Here is a 16,881-nt window from a genome sequence, read left to right as displayed (position 1 = left end):
AGGTTTCGCAGAAAATCTCAGTTTTTTTCTCCCCGGAAAAAGGGGAAAAGACGCATGTGCCGCAGCACGAGAGTCCAGCATGCACAGCTCGTCTGTCCGTCGACATCGATGAAGGACGCGAGCTGATTTGTGACGCCGTTGCGGGGAACGGCATCTTTTCTTGCTCAGCAGCCGTGTTTCCTAAATGAAATCTCTCTTGCTTTGCAGATATTTGTACAGAACACGCAATAACAAGTTGCCACTGTTAAGCAGCGGACAAATCCACATGCGTTTTTCGAGAAGCCGGGGATTCGGTAGCTCGGCTTTTTCAACGAACCCCTCCGACGATGGTGGTCACGAGTCGGCAGTTTAGAGTTTGCCTGTGGTTTCTAAAACTTGTTCTCGTATCCTAGTGGCATTGTTCTTCAGTAGGCCTTCTTTCAGCTGGTGACAGATTTCTTACCTTACCAGCAGGTCACACTTTTCTGGAAGAATTCCGTGTTAATAGACACGTGTATCGACACCGGGATCCGAATTTCCTCGGGACCGACGGGACACGGTGAACAGGGAACTTGTTTACCCAGGAGGAGGAAGTCAGTGCAAAATAATATACAAAAGTATCTTCTGTGTTACCGCTTCGTACACACACCAATGACAAGTTTCGACCTCGAGAGGCGTGTGTGCATGTAGGCACGTCCAACGACAGATTGTCGTTTGAATGCAATAGCTGCAGAGGGAAAACGCGCCCTCGTTTCTCTGTTTGTCACAGTGCTAGCCACCACACGACGGGTTCCTGAATATTTCACGCTCTGATGAAGCGTCTTGAGGTGGCGCAGCTTCCGGAGCAGCAGAATGGTGCGCGGATGCGGGGATCAGGAATAAAGTGAAACACGGGAAGGAGTTTATTTAGAAGGCACGACAAGGGGGGATGTTCTGCTTTCGGATAACCTACCACCCGAAAATGTCCCCAGAAGGCGGAAGAGACTCGAATGAAACAGACAGCAAGCACTGGCCGTTCGTGTATGCCGAGGCACGCTGGACTTTCACAGGAAGCAAAGAGAACATTGGAACTGCCTTTGGTCGGGCTTGACGAGAAAGTGACCGACTTTTTAAACCAAGTGTTCTCGCATGCACGTGTTTGCGAAGACGAAGCAGTGGATGTCGGCATTTGGAAAGAAAATGCTGAGACTTTGCGGTCGTACGGGAAAAACGGGCAAACGACTCGGAAAAACAACAGTCTCAGCACAGACGAGTCCACGTCCAGTTCGCGGTCATTTTCGAGCTGAAGTCGATATCGCGGCACTTGTTGGTTGTTCGATGGATGAAGCAAAGTGATATTGTTCAGCAGAAGGCGGAACTGCTACCTTATTGTCGAAATTGCCTAGCGAAGTTGCTGCAAAGTGGTGTTCACAGTCGGACATCTTTCAGTTCTCAGCTGTAGCCTGGATGGAAATATTTTCCGTGTGACACGATTTTCTGTTTCACTGATCTTGGCGGCAACAAAAATGGCCACGCCTTATCGAACGATGCAACTCAGATCAGACCAGAGTGCGCTCGAGAACAAGCTAAGAACCAGAGGGGAAACTTGGGCGGCGGTTGAGGTCACGGAATTATCAAAAACTTCCTTGGGTAGCCGGTTTCGCCTCTTCAAAGATCCGTAGTGATGAACGGGATGTGTGATGAGCCGTGTGCTGTGCTGATGTCAACAGATAATCAGCCGCAACCTCTGTGATCTTTTGACTTGTGTTTACCTTATCAACGAGGGGAATTACTCAGAACCATTTCCCGTTCGAGTAAAGCTTGCTCGAAAACAAAAAATGGTCTTCGGGAACTTCGTGTCTATGTTGGTGATGTAAATCCGTTCCTGAACCTTACGTTTTTTCCCATTGGCGTCGAACCGTTGCAGTAGCTGAATCCTCGGTAGCGTTCTGTGCCACAGTTGCAGAATCTGTACAGATCGTTGTCGAAGAATCGGACCTCCTGTTACCCTTCGCGGTTGGCAAGAAAGAGCATCTGTCTTTCTAGAAAAACTAGCAAAGAACAAGGATATGAATAGCTCATTCGGAGAAGCCAGCTTCTATCTGTGAGGCGGTGCCTCTCTTGTTTAGTGCGGCAAAAAAGTAGTTTACCAATCGGCAGCTACCGATGTTTTTCTCAGGCATAGTTTGATTGTTTTGTCGTTCCTAAATGTGAAGTCAAAGGCATAGTAAGCCTAGTTTGTGGTGCTTCGGATCAGCACGTGCAGCACGATTGTGAGGAACTGTGGAGATTCATTTCTCATGTGCCTGCGAGCTCTGGTGTCCAGTACCGCTAGCAGAGCACGGACTGCGCTTGTGCCGCAGTGAACGCAGAGTGAAGCCTTGAAGAAAGAAGACAACTATCGAGTTAGAGAAAAGCCAGAGAGTCAAGAGCAAAACTGCGACTGTGATGACAAGATCAGAGGTAAAGGAAAATGGAGTACGACTCACGGAAAACGAAACAGCGCAGTTAAACGAGGGGCAAAGACACAGAAAGGAGCGCCACGGGACAAAACGAACGTGCAACCAGACCGAGAGGATTTTACGGACGCAAGAAGTCTGAGATCGGACCACAGGAAAAAGGGCTGTTTCGTACAGGTAATCGGTCTGTGGCGTCCCCAGGTGACTGGGCAGTTTTCTTCCCATAAAAGCTATTCGCTTCTCTTACCTGCACGCGTTACGTGTTGGCTTACAGCAACGCAGTCCGACGGTACGATGAAACGAAAACGTAATGCATCTGCTCTAAGCGGTAAAAAGTGGAGAAGTTCCAGAACCAAGTCATGCTCGAATCCCATGCGCGAACAATTCGATTCTACACAGCGAGATTTCGCTGGCCCCACAGCTCTATCGACAAAATGCATTCAAAACACAAGACCAGTAACCGCCCGATCCTACAATGGGTGATATGTTTCCACATTAGGGTGCTGCTTTGTTCGCTTGTCTGGAAAATCTGTCCAAAGTCGCATATCGACATTTCTGCAGCGGAAACGGTGGGTCATTTCAACGTGATTCGAGACTTGTGTTCGAGTTTACCTATAGTTTAACATGACGTCGCTGAGCAGGCCTTTTAAGATTCCAAAGGTCAGTCTCTTGAGTTTGTCAGAGGTACTCGAGTGTCACTCGGTCGTTAAAAAAAGTGTACGGTACAGTCGCATGCTGCAATTGGTTTTTCTGAAGCAAAGGAGATCATTACCTTGAAAACGCGCTCTGCGTGGAGCATTCATGCTTATATGGGTTAGTATTGCTGGTTCTGTTTGAGAACACCGTCTGTAAATTCGGTGCAACCGGTTGTTCCATACAGTGCCCACGATGACACTCGAGAGAAGCTAATGGTTTCCTCAAGAACGGCATTTTCTGGAAAACCCTGTCTGAGCTATATTGTAAAACAGCGTTTCTACAGTGCGTGAGGGTTGACACCCGACCTGTTCGTAGTTTCGGAACTGCTGCCTCGGCCTCGGTTGTCACGTCGCGTGGTCCAAACATAATCGTCCCATAGTCGACAGTTTTAAGTTATTTTTTGACTTTTGCAGCGAAGCGGATCTCTCCTTTCCCCATGATGCATTGCAGTCATTGAAAATTTCCCGTTATAGTCTCCAAAGATGAAGACCTCCGCCTGTCCAAGCTCGCCAGTGCAGGCAGCCACGCGTTGGTGTCTCCTGGCTGTTGGGCTTCTGCTCGTGCTACAGAAAAGAACAAAGTTGACATGCATGACTTTTCCCCCGGTGTTCTCTGCATTATTTAAAGGAGCAGACGCATGTCCAAGCTCTGGATTCAGTAGGCAAAGAACGGCTGATTTCCAAAACACGGATCTCAGTCGGCGGCCGTTTGCACAATCCGTAACTCCAACGGCTGTGATTGAAGTGAGCAACGTTTGACACCGCGAATTTTCCCCAAACTGAAAACAAAAGAGAAGATTACTCGCATGTCAGTGAACGCCGTGTATGCATTGGTCTGCCAAACGAAACCACCTTAATCTGGTAGAGTTCAGAGGAAAAGGTGTCTTCTTGCAGGCGCAAATGTGCCACTCTTTGACTATCTGCGTCCTCTTTCAGACACATATATGCCCATTATGTCTCGGATAGAAAGGAGGCTATGTTTTCTCAGGCGCGTTCCACCAGTTTTGCCCAGTTGCGTCGTTCCAGTTTATCATAGACAGCTTTCCACAGCACTCGACATCGCGACTTGTGTGCAGGCAACAGGAGAGGAATTTATGTTCACCGCAGAAACGAGATATTCACATGATAAGCTGCTTTTATTTCATTCCCATTCCGCTGGAAACCCCTCTGTGTCACACTGGCTACGAGTGACAGCGATTCACAGTGAATTCTTGACTATACCGCCTCTCGAGTTAGGGTCCTGTGTCAGGGGATTACGACTTCGTACCTTTTCAGTGCCGCAGTTACGATCCCTCAAGATCGGAACGCAATATTCACTCGAAATACACGTCATCAGCAACATCCGATATCGTTATCCAGAGTAGACGGATTAGAACAGCCAAAACTGTTGAATGTACAGCTACGCAGTCCCTGCGTCCAGCGCCGGTTAAATGGCCTAGCCAACTGCGTTTTTCATCGGCTGTGCCCAACAAGAATGCTTTTCGTTTGCTTGACGTGTGTGTGTGTGTGCTGCCATGGGTCAGGGACCTGCTAGCATCGATCGGTGTTCGTCTCTTAAATTGTCCGCGTCAGGCAGCACAGGTACGGACTTCCGCCGTAATTCAAGGCCACGAGGGCCCCTAGACGAATCGTTTGTTGCTTGTTGTCTCTGTCGGTGCGTTTCCAAAAACTCAATTGGGGCGGCGCTCTGTAGCGCACAGCCAGAAATTCGCCGGTTCTTGAGTCGAACTTGTGTGCATACAAAAGCATTTTGGGAAAAAAGATGCTAATGAGAGGACGTAAACACACTAACAAAGAAAACACAGGTCACGCTGTATGTTGAAAATTCTAGGGCAGCTGAATTTCACGGGCTTCTTTAGACTACCACAACCACCCTCTTAAGGATCCCCAAAAGTAGGCAGAGTTTTCCTTCCAAAGAAATAGGCGCTCTTTTGCAGAAAGGGGGAACTGTTCACGTGTGTTTCTTTAAAAATCCATAAATGTCAAACTGCCAGTGATGTGTCTGCTGGGCAGGGGATGACGGCAGCACGGGGTCGAGCATCGTGAACTACCAGTGGTGAGTTTGTAGTCCCTCAATAGATTTCTGTGGATTTACAAACCTGGATGAACTTTACAGTGATAAAATGACCACAGACTGCACAAACAGAAGACCTGTGGGAGACAGCAGATAGATGTGAGTAGAAAGGCATCTGCAGCAGGTAACACTGATGTGAAGTCTCACGCAAAGAAACGGTAAAACGAGCACTGATCAGCTTCAGATGGTTGATTTCAACGAGACATAGTGTTGCATCCACACAGGCTTTGAAAGAGTGGGATAGTCGTTCGTATGAACCCGACGAAACGGCAAACTGTGTACTGATAAGATTCTGACAAAAAAATCCACGGACGCGATAATTCCGTGCATGGAGTGAGTCTTTTTTCGATACGAACCGTGTATGTTTCACGACGGTGTGCAAATCTGAGATGGAAAGCATCTCCGGAACTGGGAACAGACCCGTGTCGAAGCAGACCAGCGGAGCTGCGAACATTTTCCTTGATTGCCATTTAGTGAACAGAGAAGACGACTGTCGCTGAGAGCAGCAGAGGTGCTGTTGCAGTTTTTGTTTTTTGGTGTGTAGTATCAGCAGATGGTAGGCACTTTATGTGTTGATACTGCAGTTCGAGTGCTCTAAAAGACAGCGAACAAAAACGAAAATCGAAAAGCGAAAGCGTTTTTCGGATGTCACTCCGGACGTTTCGCTCGCAGGTCGTGTTCGCGATGCCCTTCATCGATCAAAGTTTTCTTGCGCGAAGTGGAAGGCAGTCGAACCATCATCCTTGATCGGGAGCTGATTTTCTCCTCCTTTCCTTCAGTTTATAGCTCAGCTACGGTCCAGCAACATGAGTTCGAGCTTACCATTACAACAGCAAAAGGTGTCACTGCCCAGGGTGCGTTTAAAAGTATTTTGACTGAATCCGAATGCTCGCAGGAAGCCAGACGCACAGAAGATGACTGCTTGGATGAATGTGTTTTGGAAAATTGTAGAATATCTGCTAAAGACCAATCATGTATGCATATTTTAGGTTTTCCATGAAGTCCGTTTGAATGAAAAGGCTTGACAGTACTACCGTAATAAGTACACAATACACTGTCCCGGCAGTACCGGTCAGACAGTAGAGGGGTCGAGTACTCTGCGCACATCCCCGGCATAAAAAGCATTCGTCGATTTGTCAAGCGGGTGCCAGAACAAGCAGAATCCGATCCGTGGATTTCGTGTAGTGTAATCTTGAGAACGGACTACCACAGAGAATCCGTTTAGTTTTCCCCCATCGAATCACACACCGTCAACACAGTTCGTCTATTTGCTGTCGTCCTGCTAAGGATTCTTCTCTGCTTTTCTCGCTGTTACGGTGTCTCTTTTTCCACTGAGTTGACTTGAGTGCCAGCGGAAATCACGAATGTGCTATGCAAGCCGTCGAATTCATCACCAGAAATTTCTCGATCGGCTCTCGAATGTGACATCACATAAGACTGTACCGAATCTTTTGGCAAAACATACAAACCGGAAGGTGTTACTCAAGTACTTTGTGAGATTGTCGTCTCCATCAGAACGGACCTTCCTGCTGTTTGCGCTATACCGCGTTTCTTCACCATGTTAGAATATCGGCTTTTACTTTTGTCTAAGGTGTCTAGGACTGAGATTCTACTGCAGAGTTGGAGCTCGCCGAGTGAACAATTTAGCTCCTCCGAGCTTCTGCTGTCTAATTCGTACGTCTCGACTTTCGAAATGACTCTTCAGGCAGTAGATGAGGTGCAGAAGGCCGTTCTGCCGTGTTCTGTTGGGTCTCCTGTTTCTGCTGCTTTCGGGTGTGTCACAGCGAGTAAAACAGTTCAGGTGCTTCCGGGAATTTCTCCTGCGCCGACTTTGTCGATTGTTGGCAACAGACAAGTTCAGAGCCGGCGGGACGAGGTGACGAGTTTAGCCGTTTCTGTCGCAGCGTGCCCGTACGCGAGACTCGGAAAAGAAATAAAAATAACATGGACAATGAGAGGCACAGGAGACTCTCGGCCGCTGGACTCTCTCGTGGACCCTTTTCGAAACTCCCTGTACATGGCTATTGACCCCCGAAAACTCGTCGCTGGAGCCTCCTACGCTGTAAAAGCTACAGCGGCATATGCTGTGCAACCTGTTGGAGCGTCTGAGTCGAGTTCGGTCACGTTTCAAGTGACAACGGAAAAAGCGTCGTTGAAACTGCAATTTTGTGTCGAGCCTCTCAGGACGGGGGGCACCACCTGAGCCTGATACTCCCCGAATGGTGTGCGCAGTCGCATCCACTGAAGACTACGACAGTGTTGTATGCCTCGTCTTCGAAACTGCGCAACATCCCGTTTCAAAAAACCCGATTGAGGCACCCATGAAAAGACCCAGTTTTCAAATCCCCTTCTCGAGGAAAGAACACTGAACCGTGCTGTGAAGTTACTCGCAGCTTTTGCTCGTTGGAAGCTCGATGGAGCAGGCCGATGCCTTCATACACAGCGGCCCGGTTCACCTGTGGGTAAATGCGAGAGTGTCAGCCTGGATTCTCGGCGCGACAGCTGAGTGAACACTCGAAGCGTGCACCCGTGTCACTGCAATGCTGGACATCTTTGCAGACCTAGAACCCTCACTTTACTGCAGAACCTTCGTCTCTTGAGCGGAGCCTCTAACATAAGAGCAAACCTGACACCTTTTCGTTCACTTTCCTTTCCGTCTACGTTTATACCAAAGCTCGCTTCCAAAACCTAAGGCAGGCATTGCGACCACCCCTTGCGGAAACTAACAGGGATTCCTAGGTGTCTGAAAATGGCCTGGTTCAGTGAATAGGAACTGCAAACTGAAGTACTCGTCAAAATTTGGAATACCCTCGCATTTTACTGCTGTAGAGCTGCCAGTTCCCAGAAAGAAACTTCGGCATTCCTCTCATTGGCTCTTCGCCCACAACACAACCGTAAACCCTAACCCCTTTTTTACTGGATAGTTGCTCGTAGCCCGATATCTACACACAAATTCGCAAGTCTGTCCATGTGTATATGTACATGTTTACTTCCGTAGATATAAGCTACATTTGCGTTCGTCTGCACTGTGCCACACACGGCATGAATCATGGGATCCTATTCTCAGGCGTCAAGCCGGTCCCCGGCGTTTCCCGCTCCTACGCATTTCTCGTCCTCTACTCGAGTTCTCACAGACGGCAAAACTCTGCCAATTGAAAAGTCACGGAAATCACCACACTGCGCCGGTGCGGGTCTATCTTTTCGTTTTTCTGTGAAGACCGACGCTGTTCCCTGAGCTTGTTCCTCAGTTCCCTTCGCATGCAGTGCATGCATGCTGTATCTATGCTGACCCGCTTGTAATTGCCTTGTTCCCCAAGATCCCCGGGTGCTTTTTCTTCTCGCCACTCTCTTTGCAATTGCGAAACCACCTCTGTGCTCAGACGGGGGGAGAATCTCGTTTTTTGCGCGGCGCCGCGCACCGTGCTCTTTCGAATTCCTCGCTAGGCGCTCGAGTCACTCTGCAGAGACTCCAGGGAAAAGCCAAGCTGTCAGCGGGCATTTTCGCCGCTTACCACTTTGTTTTCCTTCATAAAGCAGGGATTCGGCTCCTCAAATTATTTTCAAAGTCCTCGGATGCATGGGCAGGGAACGGACAAGATTGGGTTTCATGCAACACGCAGTTTTCCGGTTTTCTGAAATTGACCGGCGCCGGGTGCTGCTTCCCTGCATGTTAGACCGAGACAGCGGCACCGCGAACGCCACGAATGCGCATACGCGAACGTAAACAAGACGCTTACTTCAACTAATTTCGCCGAATAGGGAAGCCGCCGCTTCTTCGAGTTTGTTCCACGTCGCAACCATGGCTCCCTGCTCCTGCGCCGTCTCTGCAGAGTATGCGGAACTCCATCCCCCGGATTTGCTGGAAGACGAGTCCCTCCTCGCCCGAATCGAGTGTCTAGAGACCCCTCAGAAGGAAGGTCTTTTCTCTCGAAAGTTTGATCCCCGCAAATCACGCGCAAAGGCGCTTTCAGACATCCGTGGCGGAAATGGTGGAACCACGCTGCATCTTCCTTTCTCAGGTTTCTCACATCAAGCTGTTCCAGGAAAGCAGAAGCAAATCAAGCAAAGAATCTCTTCAGAGGAAAAGGCAGGGACTCCTCCCTCTTCTGAATCGCATTCGTCTTCCTCTCCTCTCTCTTGTTCTGTCTCTCCAAGTTTCCGCGACGCAGTCGCTCTCCTGCAGCGCCTAGTTCCTCCACCTGTTTCCTGTTCATCCCTTCCACTCCTCGCTTCGCCGGACAGTTCGCCTCGTTTTTTTCCGCCGGAGTGTCCTTCCGTTTCTTCTCTGTCTTCTCTCGCATCGGCCCTAGGCTCGAAACATCTTCAGCCTTCGTCGTGCGCCTCCTCCTTGTCCGCCCCGTCTGAACTGCCGTCTGTCTCTCTAGCTGATTCACCCGCGCCTGTCTCTCTTTCCTCTTGTGATGCCTCTCCATGTTCCTCGAACTCTTCGTCGTCTTCCGTTTCTCCTTCCTCGTCTCACATCCCTCACATCCTGGCGTCACTGACAGCCACGCATGCAGACGCGCATACGCAGTTACACAGGAACACGAGAGAGGCTGTTGAAGCGTGCAGCAGCCTCTCTGGGGAGGAGACAGGGAAGCCTTGTCTGCCGCAGGTCGCCTCCCCGTCTGCTGAGTTGCCGCGGCCGGCGTCGAAACACAGAGAGAAGCCTCTCTCTCGCCTTTGCCTGACGACGGTTCAAGCTACTTGTGGGGAGACCGAGGAGAAAGGAGTTCTCTTGGAAGCATCTGGGGACCTCAAGCGCCTCCGAAGCAGAGGAGAGTTTGGATCTCGAGACCAGAGTGTCGAGCTTCGATCTATAGGTCTCTTTCTCCTCTCTCTGTTGCCTGATTCGGATTTTCGTTTTGGGGGGGTTCCTGAAAGTGGAGACACGCAGTTTCCGTTCGGGAACCGCAGCGAAAGCAGCGATTTCTTCTCTTGCTTAGGAGTGGCTGAGGAGGAACGAGACGTGCGCGTCTCACCGAGGGACGCAAATGAGAAACGGCGAGGAGAGAAGAGATGCGAATGGTCCCCCGTTTCCAAGATTCGAAATCCCCAGACGGACAAGACAGACGAAATTGCACTTTCGGGTGCTCTGCCTGACCTAAACAAGCGAGCTGTGCAGTCCATCCTGGATGCAGTTGCGGTGTATGTACAGTCCAGAGAGCTGGCTAGCCGCGACGCGTCTGGATCTCCGTCACTTCCTTCCGTGGAACTTGGCAACTCCGCGACGCGAGAAGCGCCTTTTTTACGCGTCGAAGTGTGCAGCGACGGCGAAAAAGACCTGGAAAGTCTTCAGGTTTCGACTCGGTCTCCTCTCCCCGCGCCTCTCTCCTCAGAGCTGTTTTTCTTGTCAGTTCTGCACCGCGTGAACGGCGCGACGACGCCCTCTGTCTCGCGCTCTTCCTCTGCTTCTCTCCGCGTGGAGTTTCCTCAGCGTCAGCTCCACCTCTGCACTCTGAAGGCGCTGCGAGCTCTGCAGGGCGTCCCGGGGTGGACATCCACCGCAGCCTCTCTCCTCGCCCTGTGGCTTACGGACTTCCGCTACCAGTTTTCCGGCTCTCTGGAGACACCCCGAGACGCACTCCTCGACGAAGAGAGACTGGGTCTGGCTTGGCAGCTCGTCTGCGGAGAAGCTGGCGGACTTGGTCTCCTCTTGGAAGCGTTGAGGCGGCCAGCTGCGTCGAAGTCTCTCTCTCGGCGAATCCTGGCAGAGGACGCTCGTGTTTGTGCACAAGACAGAAAGAGGCATGAAGAGAAGGAACAGGGAGTCGCGAAGGCGGGAGAAGCAGGCAGAGGTAGGGGGGATATGTCGGAGAAAGACAAAGTTTGTGTCTGTGCTCCACGGGCCTCTTCTACCTTCTCCGTCGAAAAAGCTCGCTTCTTCGCTTCTCTCCTGGGTCTTCTCTTCGCACCCCTCACCACACTCACTTGCCGAAGCCGAACAGCAGCTCTCGTCGCCTGGATGCTCTGCGAGGAAAGTGGAAACGGAGAAGAATGTTCAAATCCAAACACAGATAAGCGAGAGAAGAGAGCGAACGAAGAGGAGAACGAGACGAGTCTGCTGTTTCTTCTGCTCAATCGACTTTGCGATTCTTTGCCGACACTGAGCCCTCTGTTTCAGAGGCGTGAGGGCGAAACTTGGCGAAGACGAGAAAGAAAAGAAGAAGAACGAACTACAAACACAGTGTGTACAAGCGAGGACCGCGAAGGCTGTGCATTGCTTGCCGTCTTGGAGCTTCTCGACGCGCTTGTAGAACTCCTCGCGTGTTCCTTCTTCTACAAGTCCGCTGGTGCGAGGTGTACATACACCAGTAGAGAGCAGCGGCGCGCGCGAGATGGGCAGGTCGAGAATGGGGAAGAAGGAGAGAGCGGCAGTGATGTCGTTGCGAGGAAAGCGGACGGGAGTACATCTCCAGTGAAGAAGTCAACGGTCCCCGCCGCGGCTGATGTCTGTCGAGTTCTTCTCGTTCTTCGAACCGCCGAAGTTCTGACTGCGTGCGCCACAGGAGACTCGTCTCTCTTCTGTTCTCTCTCTTCGTTCTCCGTTCTCTTTGAAAAAGTTCCATCACCAATCGCACCCAACTACATGGCTCTCTGTAGCCTCACAAAGCTCGTTCCACTCCTCACGCAATGCGACTCTTCTTCCTCCTCATTTTCCGTTTCTTCGTCTTCTCTTCCTTCTTACTCTCCTTTCTCTTCTTCTGTCTCTTCTTCTGCGGAGGCGTTTCAGAGCGGAGAGGAGGAGGAGCGAGCGTCGCGTTCTTCCTTCAAAACTGTCTCTGCGCTTTGTGTCTCTGTTCTTCAGTGCGTGGCTCGCGCTCTTTCTCGAAGTGCATGCGTTCTCCGCTCTGACTTGCAAGCGGAGGTGAGAGACAGAGGACACAGGAGAGAGGAGGAGACTCAGAGAGGGGACAAAGAGACAGTTGGAAGAAAGGCAGGTTTCATGGCGAGTCGCTCGAGAGAAGATGTGAGAGGCGGGGAAGAAGACGTGCAGGCGGAGAGAGGGGAGAGCAAAGAGGCACGAGAGGGAGACGAGCAGAAAGGAGCTGCAAGGCGTCTCTTTGCTGAGGCTGCGCAAGCCGAGAGCGCAGGCGAAACAGGAGGATCTTCTGCAGAAGGTGAGAACGCGGTGCCCTCTCGATTTGCTGTGGACGGTGCCGTGTGCAAGGAGAGAGAAATGCACAAGACGTTTGGACTTGTCTCAAATTCTGCCGTTTTCTTCGGATTCTTCTCACCCCTGATCTTCTCCCGGGGGTCTGCTAACTATGTCAACTCAATCAACCTTCTCGTTGACAGCCTTACACCCACACGTCCTTCTCCTTCTTCTGCTTCTCCTTCTCCTTCTTCTTCTTCTTCTTCTTCTGCTTCTTCTTCTTCCTCATGTCACCCTTCTTTGCTGCACAACGGATCTGCGTCTCCTGCGTCGCTTTCGTTGAGTTCCTCGCCTTCTTCTGACTCGTGTTCGGAGTCTGCGGCTGTTCTCGCGCACCACCGGGAAGGAACTGTGCGGCGTCCGCTGTACAAAATACTCGTCTTGTCTCTCACGCGCGCCCTGAGGCTTCCCGCGGACCTGCGAGCAGCGCCTCAGCGCCAGGCGCCGCCGGCGCTGGCGCTCGAGCCGCGTCCTCATGGCCCGCGGAAACAGGAGACGAAGGAAGGAGACTCTGGCGAAGAGCGAAAGGAAGGTCAGGAGCGAGCCGAAGACCTTGAGCTTGCGAAAGCCTTGGTCCGCGTCTGGCGCTTCCTCGCCTCCGAAGTGGAGGCGCTAGGCACGCTTGCGCCGCATGCAGGCGCGAAGAAAGAGAGCTTCGCAGAGGAAGAGAGCGCAGAGCGCGGTGTATTTTCTAGAAGTCTCAAAGAAGCAGAAGCGCGCCCACAGACTCGCAGGTGCCACCGACCAGGAAGTGGAGGACAGAGAGAAACGAAGGAGCCAAACAGACAGGGGAATGGCCGAGAAAGCGACGAGCAGGGAGCAGAAGGAGACGAATCAAATGAGGGATGTCACGGAGACATGTCGAGTTGCGTAAGGAGAGCCGCGTTCCTGAATCTTCTTTTAGACGAAAGGGGAGTTGTCGAGGATCTGTTCGTTTCTCTGCTCGCCGCGTGGCGGGCGGTGCTTTTCTCGGGATCTTTGTTTCACTCTGGGGGCCTTAATCGCCGAAAGAGCAAAGACACACGTGGAGACGTGAGGCCGAGGAAAAGCGCGCGCGACGGGTCGTTCTCGGATCTCGACCGCAGTTCTAGCCAGGATTCCTGCTATTCTTTCGGGAACAAAGCGCACAAAGCGGCCGTCGTGCAGGCGGTTGCAGAGGCGTCGGCGCCTTCCTCCGGGGTCTCCCTCTCTCCTCCGCTTTCTGCAGCTGCTGTCTCTCTCCTTTTCTCTCCCATCGAGTTGCTGATACTCCTCCACGAAACGATGCAGAAATGCACACTGGGCCTTCTTCGGGAAGAGCAGAGATCGCGGGGAGGAGGTGGCGAGACATCCGAGAGGCGCAAGCTTTTCTGTCTTCTCGAGCCGCTGTGGAAGGTCACAGTCGCGACATGCGAGACAGTTTGGTCAGTTGCGTCTTCTCTGTCCTCTCCGACTCCAGAGAGTTCGCTGTCAAACGCGGAAAGCCTGCCGTTCCATGCACAGCAGAGCCTCCTCTCTGCGTTTTCCAGGTGCATGCGCGAACGGCTTCTTCCTCTTCTTCTCGCTTCTGCTCGCTTGCCGCTCTGTCTCCCTGCTGGAGCAAATCACCCGCTTCTCTCTGCTCTGCCAGTTCTCACCGCTGGCCCAGCGACTCGCCTCACCTGTCTGTGTGGCCTGCCTCCAGCGGCGGGGAAAGAAACTTCAGCTCGACGGCAAGGCGACGCTTGCGGAGAGAAAGACACGGAGACAGACGCCGATGACCGCCTTCGCGCGAAAGCACGCCTTGGTCGAGGAGCAAGAGAAGAAGGCAGCCCCGCGGATCGCCGTCAGTGCCTCTGCGGCTCTGTGTTCCTGGCACTTCATTCGCTTCTCCTGCGTTCTTCCTGCGCCCTTCTTTCGGATGTGCCTGCGGCCTTTGGCTGCTCCTTTTCTCCGCAACAGCGCGTTCGCCAAAACGCCTGTCTGTCCTCGAGCGAGAACTCCTTTCCTTCACCGAACACCGTCAACACCGGCGCAGGCGGACCTGCTTTTGTCGCTTGCAAGAACGTCGACGCACGGACTGCACTGAGGGTCCGTCTCGGCGCTTCTGTCGAAAGCGAACGCCCAAGCATTTCTTTTTTGGCGCCTCCTTTGAGGGTCGAGAACGAAGTGTCTAGACAGCGGGACGCGCTCGGTCGCCTCCACCCAGTCTGCTCTTCTTCTTCTCTCGAAACTGTCGAGCCCGAGTCGAAGAGAACATTCGTGTTGGAAGAAAGGACGGTGGGACTCTCAACAAGCGAGCGAGCGGCTGTTGGCGGCCCAGGACGAAGAAGTGCATTTCGAGAACGCCGGCTGTCATCTCTGCCGCCTGTTGCCGAGTGGCTGCAAAGACATTCCAGAGAAGACACTCTTTCCTCGGCCTACGAAATTCTGCATGCGACGCTCAGAACTCTTTCCGAGATGATTCCGTCTTCTGAAACGAAACAAAGAGACACGCTTTCATGTCCTTATCCCTTCTCTCCTTCCTCTCCTCCTTTGTCGTTCTCTTCTTCCTCCTCTTCTCTCCCTTCTTCTTCCTCTCCATTGTCCTTTTCATCTAGATCTTCGTCCGTTCCTGATACGCAGTGTTGTCGGTCTCCGTTGTCTGCTTGGGGAAGTGCAGAATGTGGAGAGGAAGCCACAGAGAGTCGGAGTGTCTGTACAGCTGCCCTCGAGTTCAGCAAAGATCTGGTTCGCTCTTCGTGGCAGCGCCTCTTCGACACAGCTACACTTTATTCGGATTTGCGCGTGCCGATTCTTCTCCTCGCGGAGCGACTTTTTCATGCGTCTCCGGAAGAAACGGCGACACCGAAAGCCCAGCCAGAGAGCCTTCACACTGCGGTACCTCTGGGAGGCGAAGAGCGGAAACGTCGCCTGCAGTTTGAGGGCGACTCGCAGGAGATTCGGAGAAAATGGCAGGAAGCAGACGAGCAAGCACACCAAGAAAGAGTGGTACTCTCCTTTTACCGCCAGACTGTGCGCGCGGTTCTCCTGCAGTTCTTCCACGTTTCAGTTTCGGAGGAAACGCGGATGAAGGAGAACAGCAACCACCGAGACCGAGAGAGCTGCTTAGAGGAAGAGCAACGAAGAGAGGTTTGTCGCCTTCTGAGACTCAGAAGCGTCGCGTCGATGCATGCACCAGTCGTCCCCAAGGAGGACGGACTTCTCAAAAGTCGAACCGAAAGGCGCGGGGAAAGCGAAGATGGAGCCCGACCTCTAAGCGCGACCCAGTCCTCAAAGGAGACAGAGAAAGAAGACACAGAGAGAGGGGAGACAGCAGGAAAAGACACGGAGAGGAACGAGGAGACGAAGGGGAAGGAGAAAGAAGAGAGTGAGCGAAACGCGAAAGGAGCAGTTCCTGGAGAGATCGAGGAGATGAAGACCACGACGACGGATGTGGAGGTGGAGGAAGAGGGAGAGACGAGGAAAAATGAGCGAGGAAGGACAAGGAGATACGGGACTCTTCTAGCCTGGCTCCAACAGGAAGGAGAAGAAGAAGAGCTGCTTCTTCTCTCTCTCGCGCGCCTCGCGGCTCTCCTCGGCTCTCTGGAGGAAGAGGAAGGAGACAGACGTGAGGGAGAAAGACGTCCAAGGTCTGTTTTTCTGAAGGAAATGCATCACCTCTTGCTTGCCGCCTATGAGCAGGAGTGTGAAGACAGGAAAGAACCTGAGAGACTGTAAGTCTTCTTTTCTTGGATGTCTGCCACGACTTTTGTAGTTTCTGTGTGTTGGTCAGTGCTTCTTTCTCGCTCTTCTGCAGATCTGGGCAGTGATGGCGTGATGACGCTCGTGTCTTCTTCCCTCTCGATTCTGCAGGTTCTTCTCCCTCGTCCGTCTTCCGTGTTCCACCGCTTTCTTGCAGTGGAAAGCAGATGAAGAGTTGTGTTTTTTCTCTGACGGCGTTGGTTTTTCACTGCTTTGCCTTTTGTCCAGAGAGATGCGTCTATGTCTTGTGCCATGCCTGTTTTGTGGTCCTTCTTTTTGTGACATTTTCCGTCATTCTCTTCTTCCGCCTCTCCCACGACTGGGAGCAGCCTTGCATGCAAGCTTCGTTTTCTGGCGTTAATGATTTCTTCCCAGTTCGAACTCGTTGATAGTTCTCTTCGCCGTCGTGTCTTCCTCCGCGCGTTCTTCCATTTTTTCTCGGCTTGTTCCGTCTCTTTGATGTCGGCTGTAGCCGCTCCGTCGGCTCTGGTGGCGTTGCGCGCCTGTTGGAGATTTTCTTCGATCAGAACCCGGTCTCTCTCGCCTCTTTTCGCCAGCGAGTGTCAAGGCAGGTTTCTGTTCTGCTGTTTCCCCGTGCTCGCAGGCCAGAGAAGACGTTTTTCGACTGGCCCGTGGACTGCCACTGCCGGCCGTGCCTGGAAGCAAATCACGACGACTGCGTGGACGAGTGAGACGAGGTGGCCAGCGAAGCTTGGAGAAGAACAGCGGATGAAACGAGAAAAAACGGGTGAAACGCGGAAAGTAGACTCAAGGGTTTCGAGCAAGGGCCCAGGGCTGGAGCGCGCCGTCGAGATACGCGAAGAGAGGCGCTTTCCA

At 52.2% G+C, this 16,881-nt stretch overlaps 1 protein-coding gene across 1 annotated transcript; it reads left to right on the top strand.

Moving 5' to 3' along the window:
* Positions 1 to 8,985: 8,985 nt before the first annotated feature.
* On the top strand, positions 8,986 to 16,736 carry TGME49_209270 (hypothetical protein; the record flags this gene model as incomplete). The annotated part of the gene is made up of 3 exons (XM_018779459.1): positions 8,986 to 12,307; positions 14,006 to 16,016; positions 16,649 to 16,736. 3 exons carry the CDS (start codon positions 8,986 to 8,988, stop codon positions 16,734 to 16,736), a joined length of 5,421 nt encoding a protein of 1,806 aa, XP_018638446.1.
* Positions 16,737 to 16,881: the final 145 nt, after the last annotated feature.

The sequence above is a fragment of the Toxoplasma gondii genome, chromosome Ib (assembly GCF_000006565.2).
Source record: "Toxoplasma gondii ME49 chromosome Ib, whole genome shotgun sequence".
In the NCBI taxonomy this organism is placed as follows: domain Eukaryota; phylum Apicomplexa; class Conoidasida; order Eucoccidiorida; family Sarcocystidae; genus Toxoplasma; species Toxoplasma gondii.
Note: the sequence above shows the minus strand (reverse complement) of the source record. Positions and strands in the feature narration are given on the sequence as shown.